This window comes from Coregonus clupeaformis, chromosome 26 (assembly GCF_020615455.1).
Source record: "Coregonus clupeaformis isolate EN_2021a chromosome 26, ASM2061545v1, whole genome shotgun sequence".
NCBI classification, from domain to species: domain Eukaryota; kingdom Metazoa; phylum Chordata; class Actinopteri; order Salmoniformes; family Salmonidae; genus Coregonus; species Coregonus clupeaformis.
In genome coordinates, this window is record NC_059217.1 from 18,973,301 (window position 1) to 18,999,685 (window position 26,385).

The 26,385-nt window shown below is 44.5% G+C and overlaps 1 protein-coding gene across 1 annotated transcript; it reads left to right on the forward strand.

The window, feature by feature from the left end:
- The first annotated feature begins 3,945 nt into the window (after window positions 1–3,945).
- On the forward strand, window positions 3,946–11,600 carry LOC121540474 (sterol carrier protein 2). Its single transcript, XM_041849372.1, has 5 exons — window positions 3,946–4,096; window positions 5,208–5,307; window positions 7,867–7,996; window positions 8,199–8,278; window positions 9,676–11,600. The coding sequence occupies exons 1-5, from the start codon at window positions 4,053–4,055 to the stop codon at window positions 9,769–9,771; spliced, it is 450 nt and encodes a 149-aa protein (XP_041705306.1). The 5' UTR covers window positions 3,946–4,052; the 3' UTR covers window positions 9,772–11,600.
- Window positions 11,601–26,385: the final 14,785 nt, after the last annotated feature.

Below are 26,385 nucleotides of genomic sequence, written 5' to 3' on the forward strand. Positions count from 1 at the left end.
TTGGAAAGGGTTTGTCGCCTGGTCACATACAGCTGATGTGCTGTGCATTGAAGTCCACAAGCAAAGGGAAGAGGTGAGAGGAGGAGAGCGCATGGATGCGAGAAGGAATACAACGTGGCTGTGTGTTTACGCGTGATCAGGTGTGTATTTATTCCGCTGATTCTGTTGAAAAACTTTTCTGAAACGGAAGCAAACGGAACAAAACAGGGATAAACATACTTGAATTTGTCCAATATAAACTCTCGTTTGCAACTGTCACCTCAAATTTGTCTCTCGACCTGTGTGCACCTACGGTACCAGTCAAAAGTTTGGACACACCTACTCATTCAAGGGTTTTTCTTTATTTTTACTACATTGTAGAATAATAGTTGGCATGACTCTCATGTGATGGTTTCACGTGAGAAGCCCAAGATCGGAATACAGAGTCTACAGATCTCCCGCTCTCTCCCGCAGAACAAAGGAGGAATTGACAAAGGGGGGGGGGTTTATGACCCCTCGCGCCAAATCCTACATGTTTTGCTAGTATTGGCGATCTGAATGTCTCTGTGTTACAGGGACAGATTGCCACCCAAAACTCTAAACGACCAAAGGTGGACACTGGAACAGTATATTTCAACATCCGAATGTTGGGAGTGATGAAAGAGAGAATTTTGAAAATTAATGTCTATTTTGTGATGTCATTGAAAACGTTATAAGGACAACATTGTAATTTGAGGAGCTTTCATACTGTGCATTTCAAGTTTGCATCCATTATACTGTGTAGGAAATAGCCAGGAGAAAGATAACTCGTTAAACAACTTTTTCCATGGTGCCCCAAATTCCTAATGAGTTAATTGTTCATTATTAATTTAATCTAGTAACAATGAAACATAGTAGGTCATTATTCGATAAATTATAGTCATCACAACAATGAAAGTCACGTCACGACATAGTGAAGACATCAAAACTATGAACTAACACACATGGAATAATGTAGTAACCCAAAAAGTGTTTAAAAAATCAGAATATATTTTATATTTGAGATTCTTCAAAGTAGCCACCCTTTGCCTTGATGACAGCTTTGCACACTCTTGGCATTTTTTCAACCACCTTCATGAGGTAGTCACCTGGAACGCATTTCAATTAACAGGTGTGCCTTGTTAAAAGTTAATTTATGGAATTTATTTCAGTCTTAATACGTTTGAGCCAATCAGTTGTGTTGTGACAAGGTAGGGGGGGTATACAGAAGATAGCCCTATTTGGTAAAATACCAAGTCCATATTATGGCAAGAACAGCTCAAATAAGCAAAGAGAAATGACAGTCCATCATTACTTTAAGACATGAAGGTCAGTCAGTACGGAACATTTCAATAACTTTGTAAGTATCTTCAAGTGCAGTCACAAAAACCATCAAGCGCTATGATGTAACTGGCTCTCATGAGGACCGTCACAGGAAAGGAAGACCCAGAGTTACCTTTGCTGCAAGCATTCCAGGTGAAACTGGTTGAGAGAATGCCAAGAGTGTGCAAAGCTGTCATCAAGGCAAAGGGTGGGAAAATATATTTTGATTTGTTTAACACTTTTTTGGTTACTACATGATGTGTGTTATTTCATAGTTTTGATGTCTTCACTATTATTCTACAATGTAGAAATCCTTGAGTGAGTAGGTGTGTCCAAACGTTTGACTGGTACTGTTAGTTATAAACTTTCCTTCATAGGCTAGGTTGTAGCAACCTCATGATGGGTATAGGGAAAATGTGAGTATCATGTATTAGCCTAAACCTATCGCTGTTGCATTGAACTGGGTGAATGGAATATGAATGACAGTAATCCAATATGCTGTAATAGAAAATAGGCCATGCTCATGAAAAAAAATCGTCCTCCCTCATCTTAAACGGCACTGACCGCCACTGGTGTACTCCCCAAACTCACCAGGCCCTGTACAGGGCCCAAAACAACCGCTCAGAGTTGAACAGGTTTTAAAGTGGCAGAAAAATATATTTTCTAACTCAAAATATGTCACTAATCCACAACTTATGACCTGAGGGACAAGACAATTTCATGGTTCTGACCGTGTTCGACAATCTATTAAAAAAATTGTTTGCAATATAACTGTCTTACATACATTTTATTAAAAAGAAAACCATTAAATAAAAAAATTGTGCATAAAAAGAGCAAGGCTTATAAGTGAAAAATAGTTGTTTAAGGCAGAATAAGATTGAACATATGCGATTTAAATAGTAGCCCATAATCATCCATGAACAAATATGTTTGTTATTTGGTCAGATAGGCTGAGAGCAAATTTGGCTGTTTTTGCAAAGAAAAAAACAGTATAAAAATTGTAGGTAGAAATCTTTGGCTCCAAGGAACAGTGTAGTAGAAAGCTACATTGAAGATCAAACCATCGCCCCAGGAGAGTACGACGGTAAATGGAGTCCCTTGAGAAAGCAAGAAACAGATGTATGTCAGGAGAAGTGCAGCATTATCATAAGGAGACGTATATCTGGATGACGGAGGAGGAATGGAGGGAAAAATAGAGGCAGAGGAGGTCTAAGAGAGAGAGGGAGGAAGACTGTGAGCTTGAGTCTGTAAAAAATGGCAGAAAAAAGGGAGAAGGTTTGTTAAAGAGGAATGGTAGGAAATGTAAGCAAAGTGAGCAGAAGACAGGAGGAGAAATGGAAGTGAATGTGGTGAAGTACTCGTAGCCCAAGGATTGCACAGAGGGTCAGGATAAAGATGAGTCTGTGACAGTAGGAGTGAAGTTTTTGGAAAAAGTGTACCCTTGCCTTTTGGCTGATCCATTTGTGGTTTCAAGATGGGTGAAAAGAGCGTTGGGTAAAGTGGAATCGGTGAGGGTAACCAGAAGTGGTCTAGTGATAATTGTTTGTGTTTCTGTTGGTCAGAGGGAGAAGGCACTCAGATTTAAACAAATGGGGGAAAGAATGGTGAATTGTTTCGCTCTCAAGAAAAGGGCGCCATTGAAAGTAGTGATTACTGGGGTAGCAGGAAATGTAAAAGTTGACCAACGGAAGGGGAAGATTCCCAGTGTTTGTGATGCTCGTCGTTTGGTGCGACGCAAACAGGGTGGCGAGAGTGGGAAAACAGAAGAGTCATTGTCTGTTCTTTTGAGTTTTTAAGTTGAGTGTTTGCCTGATAAAGTGAAGATAGGATATATAAATGATCCTGTACGATCTTATGTGCCGAATACATTACGATGTTACAGGTGTCAAACTTATGGGCATGTGGCAGCAGTGTGTAGGAGGGCGGTTCCAAGGTGTGAGAAGTGTGCAGAAGGGCATGAGACAAAGGAATGTGCAGCATTGGGGAAAGTAGTGGTAAGTGCTAATTGTAAGGGTGCCCATGGGGCTGGGGATCAGAAATGTCCTGTGCCAGAGAGGCAGGTTGAGGTTTCCAGGGTAAGAGTAGTGAAGAAGTTGTCATATGCGGAGGCAGTGAAGAAAGTAGAGGAAGGGTCAAGGCGGAGGAGTGGTGAGAGTAGTAGATATGTACCAATGCAGAGGGATAGGACAACAAGTGATATATGTTTCAGTAAGATTGGATTTTTAGCATTTCTAGCAATGGTTATTAATTGTACTGCAGGGATGGAACGTAAATCGAAGAAAATTGAGGTTGTGGTGGCAGCTGCAGAGAGGTATTTGGGTGTGCGAGACTTGACATCAGAAGAGTTACAGGGAGTGTTAAGTGGTGATGTCCCATCATTTCAGGTTGAGGGCATGAGGTAGGAATGAATATATTTAAATAGTGGAGAAGGGTGGTGTTAATTATTAATAATAATTTTGAATTTGTGAGTGTGGTGTTAGATGGTAGGGTATTTCTTTATTTTATTTTATTTTTCAAGCAAAATATAAGGGAGTTGTACACCAGTCAAGTAGGTGGCAGTAATGAAACTAATGGGATGCCAAACGCCGTTAAACCTCATTGAAGAAGAAGAAGAACCATCGCCCTATCGGCTATTGACATGTAGGGTCTTGCAGAGAAGCCGAATAAGGAATTCAGGATAAAAGTTGTTTCACGACACAGCAAGCACAAGAGGATCATCGGCCTGTTTGAAAATGGTTGTTTCACATTTCAAAATGCGCGAATCACAGGTTGTAAGGTGAGAAATACTTCGGGGTAGTAACATTATCACAGCCATTTAATTGCCACTCGTTTCCTCGCATTATTCATATGGACGGGTCAACCTTTTGTGAAATTCAAGGGTGTAGCTAAGCTAGCTAGCTCATTGGCTAGCTCTGTGAAAACAATGACAACTGCTGTGCTAACACCTGACTTAACAGGATCATGAAACCTTGCCAACCTGACAAGTATTATATTCTATTCCTATGTAATCCATCTTTATTTATCAATATGCTTGCAGGTTATTAACTTTAGGCACTGGCATTACATTCACACCACATTCATCATATTGCATTTATATGTAAGTTAAAGCTTCAGATATTAAGTCTAATTATGTAATCAAAGAGCCAACCCTTTTCTACAATTTACATTAAACATGCCTTTGCTCTCTGCATTTGGACTGCTCTCACAGTGGATGTCAGTCAATGACAATTAGAGTAGTTGACTGACATGGTTTACAGTGCAACACCATCATGTTGTGACTTAGCTTGCAAAAAAACGCAATAGTCCACAGGAAGCCAGAAGTTAAGTAAAATTACATTACAACTGACTCTGTCTGTCTGTATTCTTGATCCCTTATGCAGTAGGGAATTTGAGGAAAACCCCCAGAATGGAACGTATAATTAAACAGAATTTCCAAATGTGGGTCTGTTGGAGACCCATGCAGTTCCTCAGCGAGGTCAGTTCCTCTCTGCTTACCTCATGTCAAAATAAAAGTCTCCCACAAGTTCTTGCTTTTTTGTGCAGGTATGGTGCACGTGCAGGACTTTTATTTTAATATGAGGTAAGCGGAGAGGAAGTGGGTCTACAACAGACCCACGTTTGGAAAGTTTGTTTAATTTATGTTCAATTAGATGTTTGTTTTTCTCAACTGTGGCAAGAGCCTTATGTTATGAGGACTCTGTCTCTTTAGCCTGGGTGATCTACCCCCATGCTATTCCTCATTTTTCCTGCTGAATAATCCTAATTGGATTGTTATAGTTGTAGCCTACCTCACAGGCTCTGTATGTCATGCCTCCTGTCATGCTGTCCATTATGTGTCTCTCGCTCTCCCCCTCGCTCTCTCTTTCTGTCTCTCTCTCCTCTCTCAGCTCCCAGAGAATCCAGGCAGTTAACACCAATGCAGAGAGCAGCCTGGAGGGGTTCAAGGCCCATGCAGTCTTCCAGGAGATCAAAAAGAAGCTGGAGGAGGTACCTTCCTTCATTATGTGTGTTATCTGTTTCAGTTGTCAACTATTGCTTCATCCTCTAAAGCAGGCTAAAATGGCACAAATGAAAAAATACGTCCTGTCGATGGATTTGCAGCTTATTCTACAAACTCGCATTCTGTTTTCACACCAACATGTTTAGACCTCTTTACATTTACATTTTAGTTACAGTGCATTCGGAAAGTATTCAGACCTCTTCCCTTTTTCCACATTTTGTTACATTACAGCCTTATTCTAAAATTCATTTTTAAAAAACAATCTCATAAATCTACACACAATACCCCATAATGACAAAGCGAAATCAGGTTTTTAGAAATGTGTGCATATTTATTTAAAATAAAAAACATATACCTTATTTACATAAGTATTCAGACCCTTTGCTATGAGACTTGAAATTTTGCTCAGGTGCATCCTGTTTCAATTGATCATCCTTGAGATGTTTCTACAACTTGATTGGAGTCCACCTGTGGTAAATTCAATTGATTGGACATGATTTGGAAAGGCACACACCTGTCTATATAAGTGCATGTCAGAGCAAAAACCAAGCCATGAGGTTGAAGGAATTGTCCTTAGAGCCACGAGATAGGATTGTGTCGAGGCACAGATCTGGGAAACGATACCAAAAAATATCTGCAGCATTGAAGGTCCCAAAAAACACAGTGGCTTCCATTATTCTTAAATGGAAGAAGTTTAGAACCACCAAGACTCTTCCTAGAGCTGGCCGCCCGGCCAAACTGAGCAATCGGGGTAGAAGGACCTTGGTCAGAGAGGTGACCAAGAACCCAATGGTGACTCTGACAGAGCTCCAGAGTTCCTCTGTGGAAATGGCAGAACCTTCCAGAAGGACAACCATCTCTGCAGCACTCTACCAATTAGGCCGTTATGGTAGAGTGGCCAGACGGAAGCCACTCCTCAGTAAAAGGCACATGACAGCCCGCTTGGAGTTTTCCAAAAGGCACCTAAAGGACTCTCAGACCATGAGAAACAAGATTCTCTGCAGTGATGAAACCAAGATTGAACTCTTTGGCCTGAATGCCAAGCGTCACGTCTGGAGGAAACCTGGCACCATCCCTACGGTGAAGCATGGTGGTGGCAGTATCATGCTGTGGGGATGTTTTTCAGCGGCAGGGACTAGGAGACTAGTCAGGATCGAGGGAAAGATGAATGGAGCAAAGTACAGAAAGATCCTTGATGAAAACCTGCTCCAGAGCGCTCAGGACCTCAGACTGGGGTGAAGGTTCACCTTCCATCAGGACAAGGACGCTAAGCACACAGCCAAAACAACGCAAGAGTGGCTTTGGGACATTTCTCTGAATGTCCTTGAGTGGCCCAGCCAGAGCCCGGACTTGAACTCGATCTAACATATCTGGCGAGACCTGAAAAAAGCTATGCAGCGACGCTCACCATCCAACCTGACAGAGCTTGAGAGGATCTGCAGAGAAGAATGAGAGAAACTCCCCAAATACAGGTGTGCCAAGCTTGTAGCGTCATACCCAAGAAGACTCGAGGCTGTAATTGCTGCCAAAGGTGCTTCAACAAAGTACTGAGTAAAGGGTCTGAATACTTATGTAAATGTGATATTTCTGTTTTTTTATTTTTATAAATTTGCAAAAATGTCTAAACCTGTTTTTGCTTTGTCATTATGGGGTATTGTGTGTAGATTGATGAGAGGGGGGAAAAAAACAATTTAATCAATTTTAGAATGCTGTAACATAACAAAATGTGGAAAAAGTCACAATGCACTGTATACAAAGATAAAAGTTGTTATGTTGTTTGAACCAATCAGATAAATGGCCCTGTACTCTAAAGTTGTTTGTTTATCGGCAGCTGCTCTGCTCCTTCTGATCTCATTACTACTATTAACATCACAAGCTGGATGATGACAGATCTCTCTCCCACTTTCACTCTCTCGCTATCTCTTTCTCTCACTATCTCGTTATCTTTTTCTCTCTCGCCTTAACACAGCCTAGCCATCAGTGAACAGCAGTGCTATTGGGTCCAAAATACACAACTAGACGTCTATTAAACATATATAGACAGAAATAAACTGAACCAAACTAGTCTGCAACTCTTGACTCTGGATGTGCGACATCATCTCCACTGAAGGAGGTTTTCATCTCTTCTCCTACTTTATATTTTTTATCTTTGTGTAAGTCTGTCTGGCAGCAGTGGAGCAGCGCTGGCTATCTGGTTCCCATTAGGATCTCTGTTTTGGTGTAATGATATTCCACTTCTATGTATCTGATTATCCACAGATTAATACAATATTGAAACCTATCTGGACTGTGAGAATATGTAATTACAGGAGAACAAACATCCTATTCCTTGTTACACATGTTCAGAAAATAGTTTTCCAGTAGCCTAATTGATCATTCATGTATGAGTAGTATGTGTGTTTTCAGTGTGTAGATCTTTTTTTATTTTATTTTTACTGTTGACTAACATCTGTGTCCTCTTTCCCCCCATCTTTGGACATGGCATTATGATATAGTACTGATTATCCTCATTCTTATGACTAATACTACCTTGTATCTCTGTGTAGGATGGAGAGTCATTTGTGAAGAAGATTGGGGGGGTGTTTGCCTTCAAGGTAAAGGATGGTCCGGATGGTGAGGAGGTGACCTGGATAGTGGACGTGAAGAATGGCAAGGGTTGCGTTCACAATGACACAGGTAAGAACAGCAAGGGCTGTGTCCACAACGATAGGTCAGAATGAGAGGTTTGGTCCACATTGACAGTGAGAATGTAAAAAGCTGAATTCGCAAAGAAGCACGTGGAGTGAGAATGTAGTTGTATTTTCACAGGCTGTATCGTGATTGTTGTGGTCTCTTTCTGTATTTCTCTCTTTCTTACTCACCTCTTCCCCTCTTCTAGCAAAGAAAGCGGACTGCACCATTGCCATGTTGGATGCAGACCTGCTGTCCTTGATGACAGGGAAAATGAACCCACAGACAGTAAGGATTACTTGGCCTTGGTGGGGCATGATTAGACTCAACAAACTCTTTCCCCCCATAGTTGTTAGTAGCGTACTTCTGCTGTTATGACTTTAGGGAGTTGATATGCTGTATTTTTGTCAGTCTCTTGGTAATAATCTTGCAAACTTAAAACAACCTTCTTAAACTTACCTGTGTGTGAGAGAGGCTGTTTATATTCTAATTGGTCCATTTCAATATTGAGGTTTTACATAATGGTGGGGGCTGTACTCCTGCTCTTCATGACCTCTCATTTGACTTTGTTTCTTTAGTCAGTCAGTCAGTCAGACAACGGTCAATGGTGAAATAGAAAACCCTACTATGGTATGCCAGCTAACAAGCTTCAATATAAATGATTATACAACAGAATGTTATATACATACAGTATATACACTGAGTGTACAAAACATTGCTCTTTCCATGACACAGACTAACCAGGTGAAAGCTATGATCCCTTATTGATGTCACTTGTTAAATCCATTTCAATCAGTGTAGATGAAGGGGAGGATATGGGTTAAATAAGTATTTGTAAGCCTTGAGACAATTGAGACATGGTATGTGTGCCATTCAGAGGGTGAATGAGCAAGACAACAGATTTAAGTGCCTTTGAACGGGGTGTGGTAGTAGGTGCCAGGTGCACCGGTTTGTGTCAAGAACTTCAACACTGCTGGGTTTTTATAATAATAATATGCCATTTAGCAGACGCTTTTATCCAAAGCGACTTACAGTCATGTGTGCATAAATTTTTACGTATGGGTGGTCCCGGGGATCGAACCCACTACCCTGGCGTTACAAGCGCCATGCTCTACCAATTGAGCTACAGAGGACCACTTTTCACGCTCAACAGATTCCCTGTGTATCAAGAGTGGTCCACCACCCAAAGGACATCCAGCCGACTTGAAGAAAATGAAAGTATTGGGCATAATTTTGTTGATTTAACTTCATCAACACAGTCTAGACTTTTGCTATGGGGCACAGTCTTTATTAGCCGGATCCCAACACTGGCGTCCTGACAGGTGCTCCCTTTAAAAGAGCCCATTAACCTTATTGTTTCGTTAAGTAGGACACGTTCTGGAATAAAAAAGAATGGGTTCAATATTAGTCACTAACGCTGCGGTCAACGTCTGTGTTATTTTACTTTTAATTAGCTCTGCTTGTAGGTATGTCTGATTGGAGTTTTGAATACCATACTGTGGTATAGGAACTCCGCTCTGATTTTGTGTGTGTGTGTGTGCAAGAAATGTTTTGTTTGTGTGTTTAATAACATTTTTTCCTTGTGCTATGCCCTCCCAAAATGCATCTGTGAAATTAGTCTCTCTCTCTTGCTCTCTCTCTGTCTGTGTTTTGATTCTAATGACTGACTCTATTCTGATTCTCAGGCGTTCTTCCAGGGCAAGCTGAAGATCACAGGGAATATGGGAATGGCCATGAAGCTCCAGAGTCTGCAGCTACAGCCAGGCAAAGCCAAGCTGTGAGGTAGAACCTGGGGCTATAGGCAGAGGTTACCGCCCTAGCACTATTCTAGGATCAGATCTTCATATCTCAATCCTAACCTGAACCACTAGGGGTTACAACAACAAAACTGGTCCTAGACCTGCACTAAGGGGTAACTTCTACCTTTTCAGTAGCTCGACAGCAGCCACCCCCATCTAACTCTAGTAGTGTGAGGAGAGGAAGGATCCGCACTGTAGTAGGAGAGGGTGAGGAGAGAAGGATGAGATTCCTTTCTCTCTCTCCCCTCTGTCTTTTTCTAATATATTAATGCCCAGAACACACTAGACTAGGGAGGTATACCGTAGGGGTGCACTGTACTCTCACTCTCCAACTGTGTAATTAGGGGGCCAAGCCTGCAAAGCTGGGTGAAACCCTATTGTATTTCATGCCGTTCATTGTTATTATTTGGGTTCTTCCATCAATTGTGTGAAAACATTTAAAATTCCCGTGAGATGGCCCAGGAGGGTGGAACTTTGCAAGATGGTAAAGGGCCAAGGGCCAAATGCTCTCATGCCATGGCAATTGGCCACATGGTGGCACTATAGCAAGCGATTGAAAATGCAAACTTTGATAGGTCACGTCCCTCACCCCGTGTGACCTAGGGTCCTAGAATTTAGTAAATAGGTCCCTCTCCTCACAAGGAACAAATTTGCCTCAAGGACCCTTAAGGTCCGCAATGATAGATTTTCCGCCATTTAGAATTTTGTAAAAAACACAAAACACTACTCCTCTGGATACATGGCATCTATGGACCAAGCTCTCACAAATGTTTTTCCAGGACAGCATGTCAAACAACATGGCCGCTACTGACCAATAAACATTAATGTGGGTGTGGTCTGGCACATGAATGCATTTAACTCAGACACCGATATTCGTATTGTAACAAAACTTGGGACACATGTTCCAAACACTGTCAAGACTCAACATCTCTATGCACATTCCGACCGACCACACGGTGGCGCTATAACGGACACATGTTTATCTCTTGATCTGTTTGACTCAGAGTGATGAAACTTGGCACACATGCCCAGGGATATGAGTCTAGCTAACATGTAAAGTATGATTCAGTTTGGCCACATGCACCATGTTGGACAGAAAATCATTCATGCAAGCTCATTGGCTCATAGCGCCCATATTGTTTGAGCAAGAGTCTTGGAAAAAATTACATTAAAAGCATATTGTAGGATCTGTTTGATTTTGAGTTCTGATAATTGGCAAGCTTGGTAAGGAGTACAGAAGTAGCTCATCCTAGGGCAATTTTTCCTGATGGTGGCAAAGGGGGCCCACAGCTTGAACCCCGCCATTGCTGCTTCCAGCTATATTTTAATATTAATTCAGTTTGATTTATTATGACTCAGAGAAGATCTGTTTGTATGAAAATTATGTAATTAATTTAATCATGCCCCTCTCATCTGGTGATGTCTGACCTTTTTTCCCCTAATAAGTTTCATGTGGTAATGGAAATGATGTCACTCTTGACATTTGGGACAGGATAATTCATGTATTGTACTGTCTCAGAGCTGTGTTAGTCATTTCTCTTTCTCCCTATTCAGCCATTATGAGATATAAAACAGTGAAGTGCCTCTCAGGTGTGCAGTATCCCCTGGTTACATTATAAAAAAGTGTAAAACTATTGATAAGGTCTCATAATATCTGAAACAAACCTGAATGGATGGACCACTGAGTAAAAGTTACTGTGTTACTTTCAGCCATGTTGTTGTGACTGTGACCACCTGAACAACTGATGATGCTAAAGTGATTTCTACTAAATAAGCTCTGTGTTACTTGCTAATAAATGCTCTTTAAAACATTTGTATTCTCGTTCTTTAAAAATGGTTTACTCATAGATAGGCATGAAGGAGAGGAGATAGACCGATAGATAGCGGGAACTACAGAGGTGAAAGTTGCAGATCCCAACTACTAGGGGCCATGCATAGTCTGCAGCTCTACCACTAGACTGTGACAGTTTTTTTATTTGAACATTATTAAAAATATATATATTTTTCCCCTAACCCTACCTCCCTCCCCTAATTGGAGTGTACTAATGGACAACAACACTTAGGCTTCTACTTCCAGCTTATACATACTATAAACATTTTACGGACACAGTATATTTTACATTAGTCATCTTTTGTTTGTTTTCAGTACCATCTTTCAGCTACCCTCAACCCCTCCAATCTATCTCTGAAGACTATCTAGTTTTGATTTCTATTTGCCATATTTTTTAACTGTGCTGTGATGTTTCACAAAAGTTCTGAACCCTTCTATTCTCATAGTTTCTACAGATTGTAAATTAAAGATACACATTTTCAGAATTAACTCTAACAATTCTTCAGCCATTCCTGAACCTGCGACCTCAATCTACATATGGACAGTACCAAATCAAATGATCTAATGATTGTCTCTTCGCAGCAAAATCTGCAGAGCTGGGATGGTTGTATCCCCTATATATATATATATATATATATATATATACAGTATCTCACAAAAGTGAGTACACCCCTCACATTTTTGTAAATATTTGAGTATATCTTTTCATGTGACAACACTGAAGAAATGACACTTTGCTACAATGTGAAGTAGTGAGTGTACAGCTTGTATAACAGTGTAAATTTGCTTTCCCCTCAAAATAACACAACACACAGCCATTAATGTCTAAACCGCTGGCAACAAAAGTGAGTACACCCCTAAGTGAAAATGTCCAAATTGGGCCTAAAGTGTCAATATTTTGTGTGGCCACCATCATTTTCCAGCACTGCCTTAACCCTCTTGGGCATGGAGTTCACCAGAGCTTCACAGGTTGCCACTGGAGTCCTCTTCCACTCCTCCATGACGACATCACGGAGCTGGTGGATGTTAGAGACCTTGCACTCCTCCACCTTCCGTTTGAGGATGCCCCACAGATGCTCAATAGGGTTTAGGTCTGGAGACATGCTTGGACAGTCCAACACCTTTACCCTCAGCTTCTTTAGCAAGGCAGTGGTCGTCTTGGAGGTGTGTTTGGGGTCGTTATCATGTTGGAATACTGCCCTGCGGCCCAGTCTCCGAAGGGAGGGGATCATGCTCTGCTTCAGTATGTCACAGTACATGTTGGCATTCATGGTTCCCTCAATGAACTGTAGCTCCCCAGTGCCGGCAGCACTCATGCAGCCCCAGACCATGACACTCCCACCACCATGCTTGACTGTAGGCAAGACACACTTGTGTTTGTACTTCTCACCTGGTTTCCGCCACACACGCTTGACACCATCTGAACCAAATAAGTTTATCTTGGTCTCATCAGACCACAGGGCATGGTTCCAGTAATCCATGTCCTTAGTCTGTTTGTCTTCAGCAAACTGTTTGCGGGCTTCCTTGTGCATCATCTTTAGAAGAGGCTTCCTTCTGGGACGACAGCCATGCAGACCAATTTGATGCAGTGTGCGGCGTATGGTCTGAGCACTGACAGGCTGACCCCCCACCCCTTCAACCTCTGCAGCAATGCTGGCAGCACTCAAACTTCTATTTCCCAAAGACAACCTCTTAATATGACGCTGAGCACGTGCACTCAACTTCTTTGGTCGACCATGGCGAGGCCTGTTCTGAGTGGAACCTGTCCTGTTAAACCGCTGTATGGTCTTGGCCACCATGCTGCAGCTCAGTTTCAGGGTCTTGGCAATCTTCTTATAGCCCAGGCGATCTTTATGTAGAACAACAATTCTTTTTTTCAGATCCTCAGAGAGTTCTTTGCCATGAGGTGCCATGTTGAACTTCCAGTGACCAGTATGAGGGAGTGTGAGAGCGATGACACCAAATTTAACACACCTGCTCCCCATTCACACCTGAGACACCTGGGAGGGAAAATGGCTAATTGGGCCCAATTTGGACATTTTCACTTAGGGGTGTACTCACTTTTGTTGCCAGCGGTTTAGACATTAATGGTGTTGTTATTTTGAGGGGACAGCAAATTTACACTGTTATACAAGCTGTACACTCACCACTTTACATTGTAGCAAACTGTCATTTCTTCAGTGTTGTCACATGAAAAGATATACTCAAATATTGACAAAAATGTGAGGGGTGTACTCACTTTTGTGAGATACTGTATATATATACACTGCTCAAAAAATAAAGGGAACACTTAAACAACACATCCTAGATCTGAATGAATGAAATAATCTTATTAAATACTTTTTTCTTTACATAGTTGAATGTGCTGACAACAAAATCACACAAAACTTATCAATGGAAATCAAATTTATCAACCCATGGAGGTCTGGATTTGGAGTCACCCTCAAAATTAAAGTGGAAAACCACACTACAGGCTGATCCAACTTTGATGTAATGTCCTTAAAACAAGTCAAAATTAGGCTCAGTAGTGTATGTGGCCTCCACGTGCCTGTATGACCTCCCTACAATGCCTGGGCATGCTCTTGATGAGGTGGCGGATGGTCTCCTGAGGGATCTCCTCCCAGACCTGGACTAAAGCATCCGCCAACTCCTGGACAGTCTGTGATGCAACGTGGCGTTGGTGGATGGAGCGAGACATGATGTCCCAGATGTGCTCAATTGGATTCAGGTCTGGGGAACGGGCGGTCCATAGCATCAATGCCTTCCTCTTGCAGGAACTGCTGACACACTCCAGCCACATGAGATCTAGCATTGTCTTGCATTAGGAGGAACCCAGGGCCAACCACACCAGCATATGGTCTCACAAGGGGTCTGAGGATCTCATCTCGGTACCTAATGGCAGTTATGCTACCTCTGGCGAGCACATGGAGGGCTGTGCGGCCCCCCAAAGAAATGCCACCCCACACCATGACTGACCCACCGCCAAACCGGTCATGCTGGAGGATGTTGCAGGCAGCAGAACGTTCTCCACGGCGTCTCCAGACTCTGTCACGTCTGTCACGTGCTCAGTGTGAACCTGCTTTCATCTGTGAAGAGCACAGGGCGCCAGTTGCAAATTTGCCAATCTTGGTGTTCTCTGGCAAATGCCAAACGTCCTGCACGGTGTTGGGCTGTAAGCACAACCCCCACCTGTGGACGTCGGGCCCTCATACCACCCTCATGGAGTCTGTTTCGGACCGTTTGAGCAGACACATGCACATTTGTGGTCCTCTGTAGCTCAGCTGGTAGAGCACGGCGCTTGTAACGCCAAGGTAGTGAGTTCGATCCCCGGGACCACCCATACACAAAAATGTATGCACGCACGACTGTAAGTCGCTTTGGATAAAAGCGTCTGCTAAATGGCATATTATTATTATTATTATTATTATTATTTGTGGCCTGCTGGAGGTCATTTTGCAGGGCTCTGGCAGTGCTACTCCTGCTCCTCCTTGCAAAAAGGCGGCGGTAGCGGTCCTGCTGCTGGGTTGTTGCCCTCCTACGGCCTCCTCCACGTCTCCTGATGTACTGGCCTGTCTCCTGGTAGCGCCTCCATGCTCTGGACACTACGCTGACAGACACAGCAAACCTTCTTGCCGCAGCTCGCATTGATGTGCCATCCTGGATGAGCTGCTCTACCTGAGCCACTTGTGTGGGTTGTAGACTCCGTCTCATGCTACCACTAGAGTGAAAGCACCGCCAGCATTCAAAAGTGACCAAAACATCAGCCAGGAAGCATAGGAACTGAGAAGTGGTCTGTGGTCACCACCTGCAAAACCAGTCCTTTATTGGGGGTGTCTTGCTAATTGCCTATAATTTCCACCTGTTGTCTATTCCATTTGCACAACAGCATGTGAAATTTATTGTCAATCAGTGTTGCTTCCTAAGTGGACAGTTTGATTTCACAGAAGTGTGATTGACTTGGAGTTACATTGTGTTGTTTAAGTGTTCCCTTAATTTTTTGAGCAGTGTATATATATATATATATATATATATATATATATATATATATATATATATATATATATATATATATAAAACGGTAGTATATACAGTGTATATACTACCGTTCAAAAGTTTGGGATCACTTAGAAATGTCCTTGTTTTCGAAAGAAAAGCAATTTCTTTGTCCATGAAAATAACTTGATCAGAAATACAGTGTAGACATTGTTAATGTTGTAAATGGCTGTTGTAGCTGGAAACGGCTGATTTTTAATGGGATATCTACATAGGCGTACAGAGGCCCATTATCAGCAACCATCAGTCCTGTGTTCCAATGGCACGTTGTGTTTGCTAATCCAAGTTTATCATTTTAAAAGGCTAACGGATCATTAGAAAACCCTTTTGCAATTATGTTAGCACAGCTGAAAACTGTTGTGCTGATTAAAGAAGCAATAAAACTGGCCTTCTTGAGACTAATTGAGTATCTGGAGAATCAGCAATTGTGGGTTCGATTACAGGCTCAAAATGGTCAGAAACAAATAACTTTCTTCTGAAACCCGTCAGTCTATTCTTGTTCTGAGAAATGAAGGCTATTCCATACGAGAAATTGCCAATAAACTGAAAATCTTGTACAACTCTGTGTACTTCTCTCTTCACAGAAAAGCACAAACTGACTCTAAATAGAATAGAAAGAGGAGTGGGAGGCCCTGGTGCACAACTGAGCAAGAGGACAAATACATTAGAGTGTCTAGTTTGAGAAACAGATGCCTCACAGGTCCTCAACTGACAGCTTCATTAAATAGTACCCGCAAAACACCAGTCTCAATGTCAATAGTGAAGAGGCGACTCCGGGATGCTGACCTAGGCAGAGTTGCAAAGAAAAAGCCATATCTCAGACTGGCCAATAAAAAGAAAAGATAAGACCTGAGTCCGAGCCAGCAACCTGTGTACGGGCGGCAGGAGTGCGGCATGAGTCCTGAGACCATGCATGTGGAGTGAGCATGGAGAGAGATCATGTCCAAACTCCTCTCATGCTGCTGGTGTACTGGTCAGAAAATGGACAGGACAGAATGGATAGTACAGAATGGTGGTGGAGGCTCAGGAGAGAGATTAGTTTGCTTGGGAAAATCAGATTATTCCCCAGATATTGAAATCGGGACATTATCAAGGGCCATCCACTTTGACAGGCATGAGGTACATACAGTGCCTTGCAAAAGTATTCATCCCCCTTGGCGTTTTTCCTATTTTGTTGCGTTACAACCTGTAATTTAAATGGATTTTTATTTGGATTTCATGTAATGGACATACACAAAATAGTTCAAATTGGTGAAGTGGAATGAAAAAAAGAACTTGTTTCAAAAAAGTATAAAAAATAAATAACGGAAAAGTGGTGTGTGCATATGGATCCCTTTGCTATGAAGCCCCTAAATAAGATCTGGTGCAACCAATTACCTTCAGAAGTCACATAATTAGTTAAATAATGTCCACCTGTGTGAAATCTAAGTGTCACATGATCTGTCACATGATCTCAGTATATATACACACCTGTTCTGAAAGGTCCCAGAGTCTGCAACACAACTAAGCAAGGGGCACCACCAAGCAAGCGGCACCATGAAGACCAAGAAGCTCTCCAAACAGGTCAGGAACAAAGTTGTGGAGAAGTACAGATCAGGGTTGGGTTATAAAAAAATATCAGAAACTTTGAACATCCCACGGAGCACCATTAAATCCATTATAAAAAAATTGAAAGAATGCGGCACCACAACAAACCTGCCAAGAAACAGCCTCCCACCAAAACTCACGGACCAGGCAAGGAGGGCTTTAATCAGAGAGGCAACAAAGACACCAAAGATAACCCTGAAGGAGCTGCAAAGCCCCACAGCAGAGATTGGAGTATCTGTCCATGTCACAGCGACGTGTATGCGGTAGGCGAAGTCAAGAGCAGGACACCGAGCTACTGGCAGAAACTTTACTGGATGCAGTGCAAATACAAAGTACAAAGGCAACCTCAAACAGCGAGGAAATAATAAGACCCGCACACATGGGCAACTGCCGCAAAGACCAAAACAATTACGCACAATACACAATGAGAAACAGAGGGTTATAAAGGGAACACAATAAAACATCATGGGAAACAGGTGTAAACAATAAAGACCAAACAAGACAAACACCGAAACATCGATCGGCAGCAGCTAGTACTCCGGGGACGACGAACGCCGAAGCCTGCCCGAGCAAGGAGGAGGAGCAGCCTCGGCTGAATCCGTGACAGTACCCAACCCTTGACGCGCGGTTCCAGCCGTGCGCCGACCCCGGCCTTGGGGACGGCCAGGAGGACGCGGAGCAGGGCGAGTCGGATGACTCCGGTGGAAATCCCTCAACATGGAGGGATCTAGGATGTCCCTCCTAGGGACCCAGCACCGTTCTTCCGGACCGTACCCCTCCCACTCCACGAGATACTGCAGGCCCCCCATCCGACGCCTCGAATCCAAGATGGAACGGACTGAGTACGCCGGAGCCCCCTCGATGTCCAGCGGGGGCGGAGGAGCCTCTCGTACCTCACTCTCCTGGAGTGGACCAGGAGAGACACATGGAACGAGGGCTAATGCGGTAATTAATGGGCAGTTGTAACCTATAACATACCTCGTTCAATCTCCTCAGGACTTTAAATGGCCCCACAAACCGCCGACCCAGCTTCCGGCAGGGCAGGCGAAGGGGCAGGTTTCGGGTCGAGAGCCAGACCCGATCTCCCGGTGCATACACCGGAGCCTCACTGCGGTGACGATCGGCGCTCGCCTTTTGCCGCCTGATCGCTCGCTGTGGATGGACATGCGCAGCGTTCCAGGTTTCCTCCGAGCGCCGAAACCACTCGTCCACCGCAGGGGCTTCGATCTGGCTCTGATGCCAAGGTGCCAGGACCGGCTGATAACCTAGCACACACTGAAAAGGCGTAAGGTTAGTTGAGGAGTGGAAAAGTGAGTTTTGGGCTATTTCTGCCCAGGGGATATATTCCGACCACTCCCCCTGCCGGTCCTGGCAATAGGACCTCAGAAACCTACCCACATCCTGGTTCACTCTCTCCACCTGCCCATTACTCTCGGGGTGAAACCCTGAGTTAAGGCTAATCGAGACCCCCAGACGTTCCATAAACGCCCTCCCGACTGTAGAGGTGAACTGGGGACCCCGATCAGACACTATATCCTCAGGTACCCCGTTGTGCCGGAAGACGTGTGTAAACAGGGCGTCAGCAGTTTGTAGGGCTGTAGGGAGACCTGGCATAGGAATGAGACGGCAGGCCTTTGAAAACCGATCCACAACGACCAAGATCGTCGTATTCCCCTGGGAGGGGGGAAGGTCCATGACGAAATCCGCCGAGAGGTGAGACCACGGTCGTTGTGGACCGGGTAGGGGTTGTAATTTCCCTCTGGGTAGGTGTCTAGGCGCCTTACACTGAGCGCACACCGAGCAGGAGGAAACATAAACCCTCACGTCCTTAGCCAAAGTGGGCCACCAGTACTTTCCACTAAGGCAATGCACTGTCCGTCCAATACCAGGATGGCCAGAGGAAGGTGACATGTGAGCCCAATATATTAATCGATCACGAATCTCGAGCGGCACGTACTTCCGACCCTCTGGACACTGTGGGGAGTAGGATCGTGCATCACGCCCACTCGATGTCCGCATCAACCTCCCATACCACCGGTGCCACCAGACAAGACTCCGGAAGTATGGGAGTAGGCTCAATTGACCTCTCCTCTGTGTCATATAGTCGGGACAGGGCGTCTGCCTTAGCGTTCTGTGACCCTGGTCTATAGGTGAGCGTAAATACAAATCGGGTGAAAAACATAGCCCACCTAGCCTGGCGAGGGTTCAGCCCCCTCACCGCCCGGATGTACTCCAGGTTACGATGGTCAGTCAAAATGAGAAAAGGGTGTTTAGCCCCCTCAAGCCAATGCCTCCACACCTTCAGGGCTTGCACCACAGCTAACAGCTCCCTGTCCCCCACATCATAATTGCGCTCCGCCGGACTGAGCTTCTTAGAAAAGAAAGCACAGGGGCGGAGTTTAGGTGGCGTACCCGAGCGCTGAGACAGTACAGCACCGATCCCAGCCTCGGACGCATCCACCTCAACTTGGTGCCAGCACCGGAGCCGAGGTAAACAGGTCCTTCAGATGCCTAAAAGCCCTGTCCGCCTCAGCCGACCACTGCAGACGCACCGGACCCCCCTTTAGCAGGGAGGTAATGGGAGCTGCTACCTGCCCAAAGCCCCGGATAAACCTCCGGTAGTAATTGGCAAAACCCAAGAACCGCTGCACCTCCTTCACCGTGGAGGGAGTCGGCCAATTGCGCACGGCTGAAACACGGTCAATCTCCATCTCCACCCCTGACGCGGACAACCGGTGTCCCAGGAAGGAGATGGACTCCTGGAAGAACAGACATTTCTCCGCCTTTGCATACAGGTCATGCTCCAACAGTCTACCAAGCACCCGACGAACCAGGGACACATGCTCTGCGCGGGTAGCGGAGTATATTAGAATGTCATCAATATACACCACTACACCCTGTCCATGTAAGTCCCGGAAAATCTCATCCACAAACGATTGGAAGACTGAAGGAGCATTCATTAACCCGTATGGCATGACGAGGTACTCATAGTGACCCGAGGTGGTACTGAATGCTGTCTTCCACTCATCTCCGTCCCTAATGCGCACCAGGTTGTACGCGCTCCTGAGATCCAATTTTGTGAAGAATCGCGCCCCGTGTAATGACTCCGTCATACTAGCAATCAGAGGGAGAGGATAGCTGTATTTGATGGTGATCTGATTGAGACCACGGTAGTCAATACACGGGCGTAAACCCTCATCTTTCTTCTTCACAAAAAAGAAACTTGAGGACGCAGGGGAAGTGGACGGCCGTATGTATCCCTGTCTCAGCGATTCGGTGACATATGTTTCCATAGCCGCCGTCTCCGCCTGAGACAGAGGATACACATGGCTACGGGGAAGCGCAGCGCCTACTTGGAGGTTTATTGCACAATCCCCCTGTCGATGGGGTGGTAATTGAGTCGCCTTCTTTTTACAGAAGGCGAGAGCCAAATCGGCATATTCAGGTGGAATGTGCATGGTGGGAACTTGGTTTGGACTTTCCACCGTCGTGGCCCCTATGGAAACACCCACACACCTCCCGACACACTGATCAGACCATCCCTTGAGAGCCCTCTGTTGCCATGAAATGTTGGGATCATGAGACGTCAACCAGGGAAGCCCCAACACCACGGGAAACGCAGGAGAGTCAATCAAATACAACCAAATTATCTCCTCATGGCCCTCCTGCGTTTTCATCCTGAGCGGCGCCGTGACCTCCCTAATCAACCCAGACCCCAAAGGGCGACTATCTAGGGCATGGATAGGGAAGGGCACATCCACCTGAACTATAGGAATCCCTAACTTATGGGTGAAATGGCGATCGATAAAATTCCCAGCTGCACCTGAATCGACTAGCGCCTTATGCTGGGAATGAGGAGAAACCTCGGGAAACACAACTTTAATACACATATGCGCAACAGGGAGCTCTGGGTGAGTTGGGCGCCTACTCACCTGGAATGACTCATCAGTGCGCGGCCTACTGCCTCGATTCCGAGGAGACCCTCCCCAGCACCGACCAGCAGTGTGTCCTCTGCGGCCACAGTTGGTGCAGGGGACGGCCTCTCTCCTGGTCTCTCTCCTAGTACCAGCACCTCCGAGCTCCATAGGGGTCGGCTCGGAAGTGCTGGGGGATGGAATGGACGGCCCGAGTCCGGACGGCCCCGAGTCCGGACGTCCGCGGGTAGCCAACAGGGTGTCCAGGCGAATCGACATGTCCACCAGTTGATCGAAGTTTAGGTTGGTGTCCCTGCAGGCCAATTCCCGACGCACGTCCTCCCTCAGGCTACATCTGTAGTGGTCGATGAGGGCCCTCTCATTCCATCCCGCGTTGGCAGCCAGTGTCCGGAAGTCCAGTGCGAACTCCTGCGCGCTCCTCCTCCCCTGTCGAAGGTGGAATAGACTTTCACCCGCCGCCTTACCCTCTGGTGGATGATCGAATACTGCCCTGAAGCAGCGGGTGAACTCTGCATAGTTGACTGTAGCGGCGTCTATTCCCCCCCACTCGGCGTTGGCCCACTCCAGCGCCTTGCCGGACAGACAGGAGATGAGGGTGGACACGCTCTCGTATCCCGAGGGCGCCGGGTGGATGGTTGCCAGGTAGAGTTCCACCTGGAGCAGGAAACCCTGACACCCGGCAGCTGTGCCATCATAAGCCCTCGGGAGCGAGAGCCGAATCCCACTGGACCCCGGAGATGAAGCGATGGGCATAGCTGATTGTGGTGGTATCGTCGGAGGAGGTGTAGACCAACTTCTTCTTTCCCATCGATCCACGGTTTTCACCACCTGTTCCATGGCGGTGCCGAGAGCCTGGATCATAGCCGCTTGTTGTTCTACGCGCTCTTCTATTGATCCAGCTGGCACCGCCGCTCCTGCTGACTCCATGTCTAAAGGTGCGTAATTCTGTCACAGCGACGTGTATGCAGTAGGCGAAGTCAAGAGCAGGACACCGAGCTACTGGCAGAAACTTTACTGAATGCAGTGCAAATACAAAGTACAAAGGCAACCTCAAACAGCGAGGAAATAATAAGACCCGCACACATGGGCAACTGCAGCAAAGACCAAAACAATTACGCACAATACACAATGAGAAACAGAGGGTTATAAAGGGAACACAATAAAACATCATGGGAAACAGGTGTAAACAATAAAGACCAAACAAGACAAACACCGAAACATCGATCGGCAGCAGCTGGTACTCCGGGGACGACGACTGCCGAAGCCTGCCCGAGCAAGGAGGAGGAGCAGCCTCGGCTGAATCCGTGACAGTCCATAGGACCACTTTAAGCCGTACACTCCATAGAGCTGGGCTTTACGGAAGAGTGGCCAGAAAAAAGCCATTGCTTAAAGAAAAAAATTATCAAACACGTTTGGTGTTCGTCAAAAGGCATGTGGGAGACTCCCCAAACATATGGAAGAAGGTACTCTGGTCAGATGAGACTAAAATTGAGCTTTTTGAACATCAAGGAAAACGCTATGTCTGGCGCAAACCCAACACCTCTCATCACCCCGAGAACACCATCCCAAGTGAAGCATGGTGGTGGAAGCATCATGCTGTGGGAAACTGGTCAGAATTGAAGGAATGATGGATGGCGCTAAATACAGGGAAATTCTTGAGGGAAACCTGTTTCAGTCTTCCAGAGATTTGAGACTGGGACGGAGGTTCACCTTCCAGCAGGACAATGACCCTAAACATACTGCTAAAGCAACACTCGAGTGGTTTAAGGGGAAACATTTAAATGTCTTGGAATGGCCTAGTCAAAGCCCAGACCTCAATCCAATTGAGAATATGTGGTATGACTTAAAGATTGCTGTACACCAGCGGAACCCATCCAACTTGAAGGAGCTGGAGCAGTTTTGCAAAAATCCCAGTGGCTAGATGTGCCAAGCTTATAGAGACATACCCCAACACTTTCACCCAGTTCTCCTCTGAATCATTCAGATGTTCATTGGCAAACTTCAGACGGGCCTGTATATGTACTTTCATGAGCAGGGGGACCTTGCGGGCGCTGCAGGATTTCAGTCCTTCACGGCATAGTGTGTTACCAATTGTTTTCTTGGTGACTATGGTCCCAGCTGCCTTGAGATCATTGACAAGATCCTCCCGTGTAGTTCTGGGCTGATTCCTCACCGTTCTCATGATCATTGCAACTCCACGAGGTGAGATCTTGCATGGAGCCCTAGACTGAGGGAGATTGACAGTTCTTTTGTGTTTCTTCCATTTGCAAATAATCGCACCAACTGTTGTCACCTTCTCACCAAGCTGCTTGGCGATGGTCTTGTAGCCCATTCCAGCCTTGTGTAGGTCTACAATCTTGTCCCTGACATCCTTGGAGAGCTCTTTGGTCTTGGCCATGGTGGAGAGTTTGGAATCTGATTGATTGATTGCTTCTGTGGACAGGTGTCTTTTATACAGGTAACACGCTGAGATTAGGAGCACTCCCTTTAAGAGTGTGCTCCTAATCTTCAGCTCGTTACCTGTATAAAAGACACCTGGGAGCCAGAAATCTTTCTGATTGAGAGGGGGTCAAATACTTATTTCCCTCATTAAAATTCTAATCAATTTATACATGCGTTTTTCTGGACTTTTTTGTTGTTATTCTGTCTCTCAATGTTCAAATAAACCTACCATTAAAATTATAGACTGATAATTTCTTTGTCAGTGGGCAAACAAAATCAGCAGGGGATCAAATACTTTTTTCCCTCACTGTATAAAACAGATAAGGACTTCTCCTTAGTGTGTGGGTCGCTCAGGTGGGTGTCTAGGGTATAGGGTTGGGGACCGTTCCATCATGATAGGACAATATATAAATAGACTATATTTGTCATTTATTATTAAATGTATATCCCATAAAAAATAAAAAATAAAAAATAAAATATCTGCACAAAATTGAAAACTCTCTATCACAACTCCTACTCATAGACACACATGGGCTCTGGCATTTGCAACCATTTTCCTTTTTCATTCACTTAACTCACCACACTTTTCCAATCCGAAAAACACACACCCCATCTTCCATCACAACCACACTCCCCCCCACATATAGACCCCCACATACCCACATACTGTGCCTTCTATGTCCACTGTTTGCTGTGTTTTTATCTCTACCATGTTGATTCCTGCATAATGTCGGGCTTTTAAGTACTTTTGTGTTCCAGTTTCTTATATTTGAAGATGTATTATTTCAATAATTGTCCTTTAATCTAATGCTGTCTTTTATCTATTTATAAATACTATGAATAGAAAATCGAATACTAATTATTTTACAACATTCCCTATCTTGAATGGTATAGTGTATTTGCAGTTTATTTCTTTATAATTGTTTGTATTTTATTGTTTTCATTTTTTATTACAATCTTTACCATGGATACTATGGGGACTTTGTATTATTTAGAATAGCCATGGAGTAGTCTTAGTGTCTCTGAATAGTTGGTTATCAATGTACAGTTTATTGACTGCGAGAGCTACACAGAACTTTGCGACGCTCTGCAATTTCCTTCGGGAATTGATAATTCATGCCTATTTTCGTGCCAGCGAGTCTTTTGCCCAGGCTTTTAACCATTATTTTATCCTTAAAGAATGCAAATTTGGCAAAGATTGGGTGCTCGACTCGCTGTCCTCGAGTCGAGCACCCAAATGATGTACACGTTTGAGTTTGATTTTGTCTACATTTTCGCCTGGGATCTGTAGCGCGTTAACCAGGAAATCTTCACCACACTCTCTGGATCTTCACCCTCATTCTCTTTAATACCGGTAAGTACTAGATTTTCTCGCATAGATCTACTCTGTATTTCAAGTAAGGCTTCTCTCAGAAACTCATGTTCTCTTTTTCAGTTCTTTAATGTCAGTTTCGATAGTAATGACTGTATCTTTTAGCTTGTTTGTTTCTTTCTCCTTTTTGTCACTCATCTCGAAGATCGCCTTCAACTCCTTGACATCTTTACTGACTAGTTAAACTATGCCCAATTTATCATTTATCGACTTTAGCAAGTCGGTTTCTACACTTACTGTTCCAGGTGGTGAAAAGCATAAATCTTAAATGCTTACTCTCCAACATATTTTGGTGTTGACTGTGTTGGTAATATTGGTTGATACATTTCTCTAGCCTTATAATTTGTTTTGTGTTGTTATCCAGAGTGAAGGTTATTGCCCACGAGTATGCGAGTATGTTGAGTGAAGTGCCAATATTTAGTCAGATTTACAGATATTGAATATTACGTTTTTATCTTGAGCCATTCTGTTTCGCTGTCTTCAGTCTGCCATTGTTCCTCCCTACACACTGTCTCTGAACATCCTTTCTTACATTTTCTTCAATCAATTGCCCTTCTTGACATATGACTCTGTTTTTATTCTCTTGATCTGAAGGAGTATATGCGGCTCTCATCCTCAACCACCTGAGACCTTTGTCTGACCACTCCTTGACCCGATGTTGTCCCCCTGGCCTTCTCCTTTAGTAGTTTGTCCAACTCAACAATACCTTCATAGTTCATATCACCCCCTTCAACCCCTGGCCCAGGTTATCTATAAAAAATCACAAAGTTAGCTTGGTCCTAGATCTGTTTGTGTTGTATAGCCAATTCCTATGGTCATTGTTTGGCTTGACATTACCATATGAGTTGGCAAGGCTACATAAATCGGGATCCAGAATAACACATATCTGTTGGGCTACTGCTGACCCCGTTTTCTAGGGCCGAGGGAGGACAAGTCTTTTCCGTCTTTTATGGTTCCATGGTCATGGTAGATTTATGGATAATGTTGAGGAAGGGGAAGCGTTGTCCAGATGTCCTAAGGCGACCTCTGGGGTTTATTGTGTGAACAGCGGTGTTATGTTCGCAGGAAGGCTCATCTCAGGATGTGGAGGCTGAGACTAGGCCAGACTCCTGGGTCCAAAGTCAAAACGTGCAGGAATAAAACACAGGGATGCAGCAATATTCCATGTGTGCGCCTCACATAAAAATAAATATTATACTCTTTGCCCAGCACCGGTTATTGAAAGTTTTGTTTTGTTTTGTAAATGGCTCCTGTGCCAGTCAGGGTTGAAATTAAAAAATATTAAAAGGCATTGTACAAAGGAGTTTCCACGCCATTCATTCAGTTTCCTTTAATTAACATTTCCCTTTGAGATGGCACAGTTTTGCTCACTAAAA

Coding starts and splice junctions, on each gene's coding strand:
- LOC121540474 (XM_041849372.1), top strand. CDS start 4,053: ATGGTTGTTTCACATTTCAAAATGCGCGAATCACAGGTTGTAAG. Junction 5,308..7,866: donor TCAAAAAGAAGCTGGAGGAG/GTACCTTCCTTC, acceptor ATCTCTGTGTAG/GATGGAGAGTCATTTGTGAA. Junction 8,279..9,675: donor GGAAAATGAACCCACAGACA/GTAAGGATTACT, acceptor TCTGATTCTCAG/GCGTTCTTCCAGGGCAAGCT.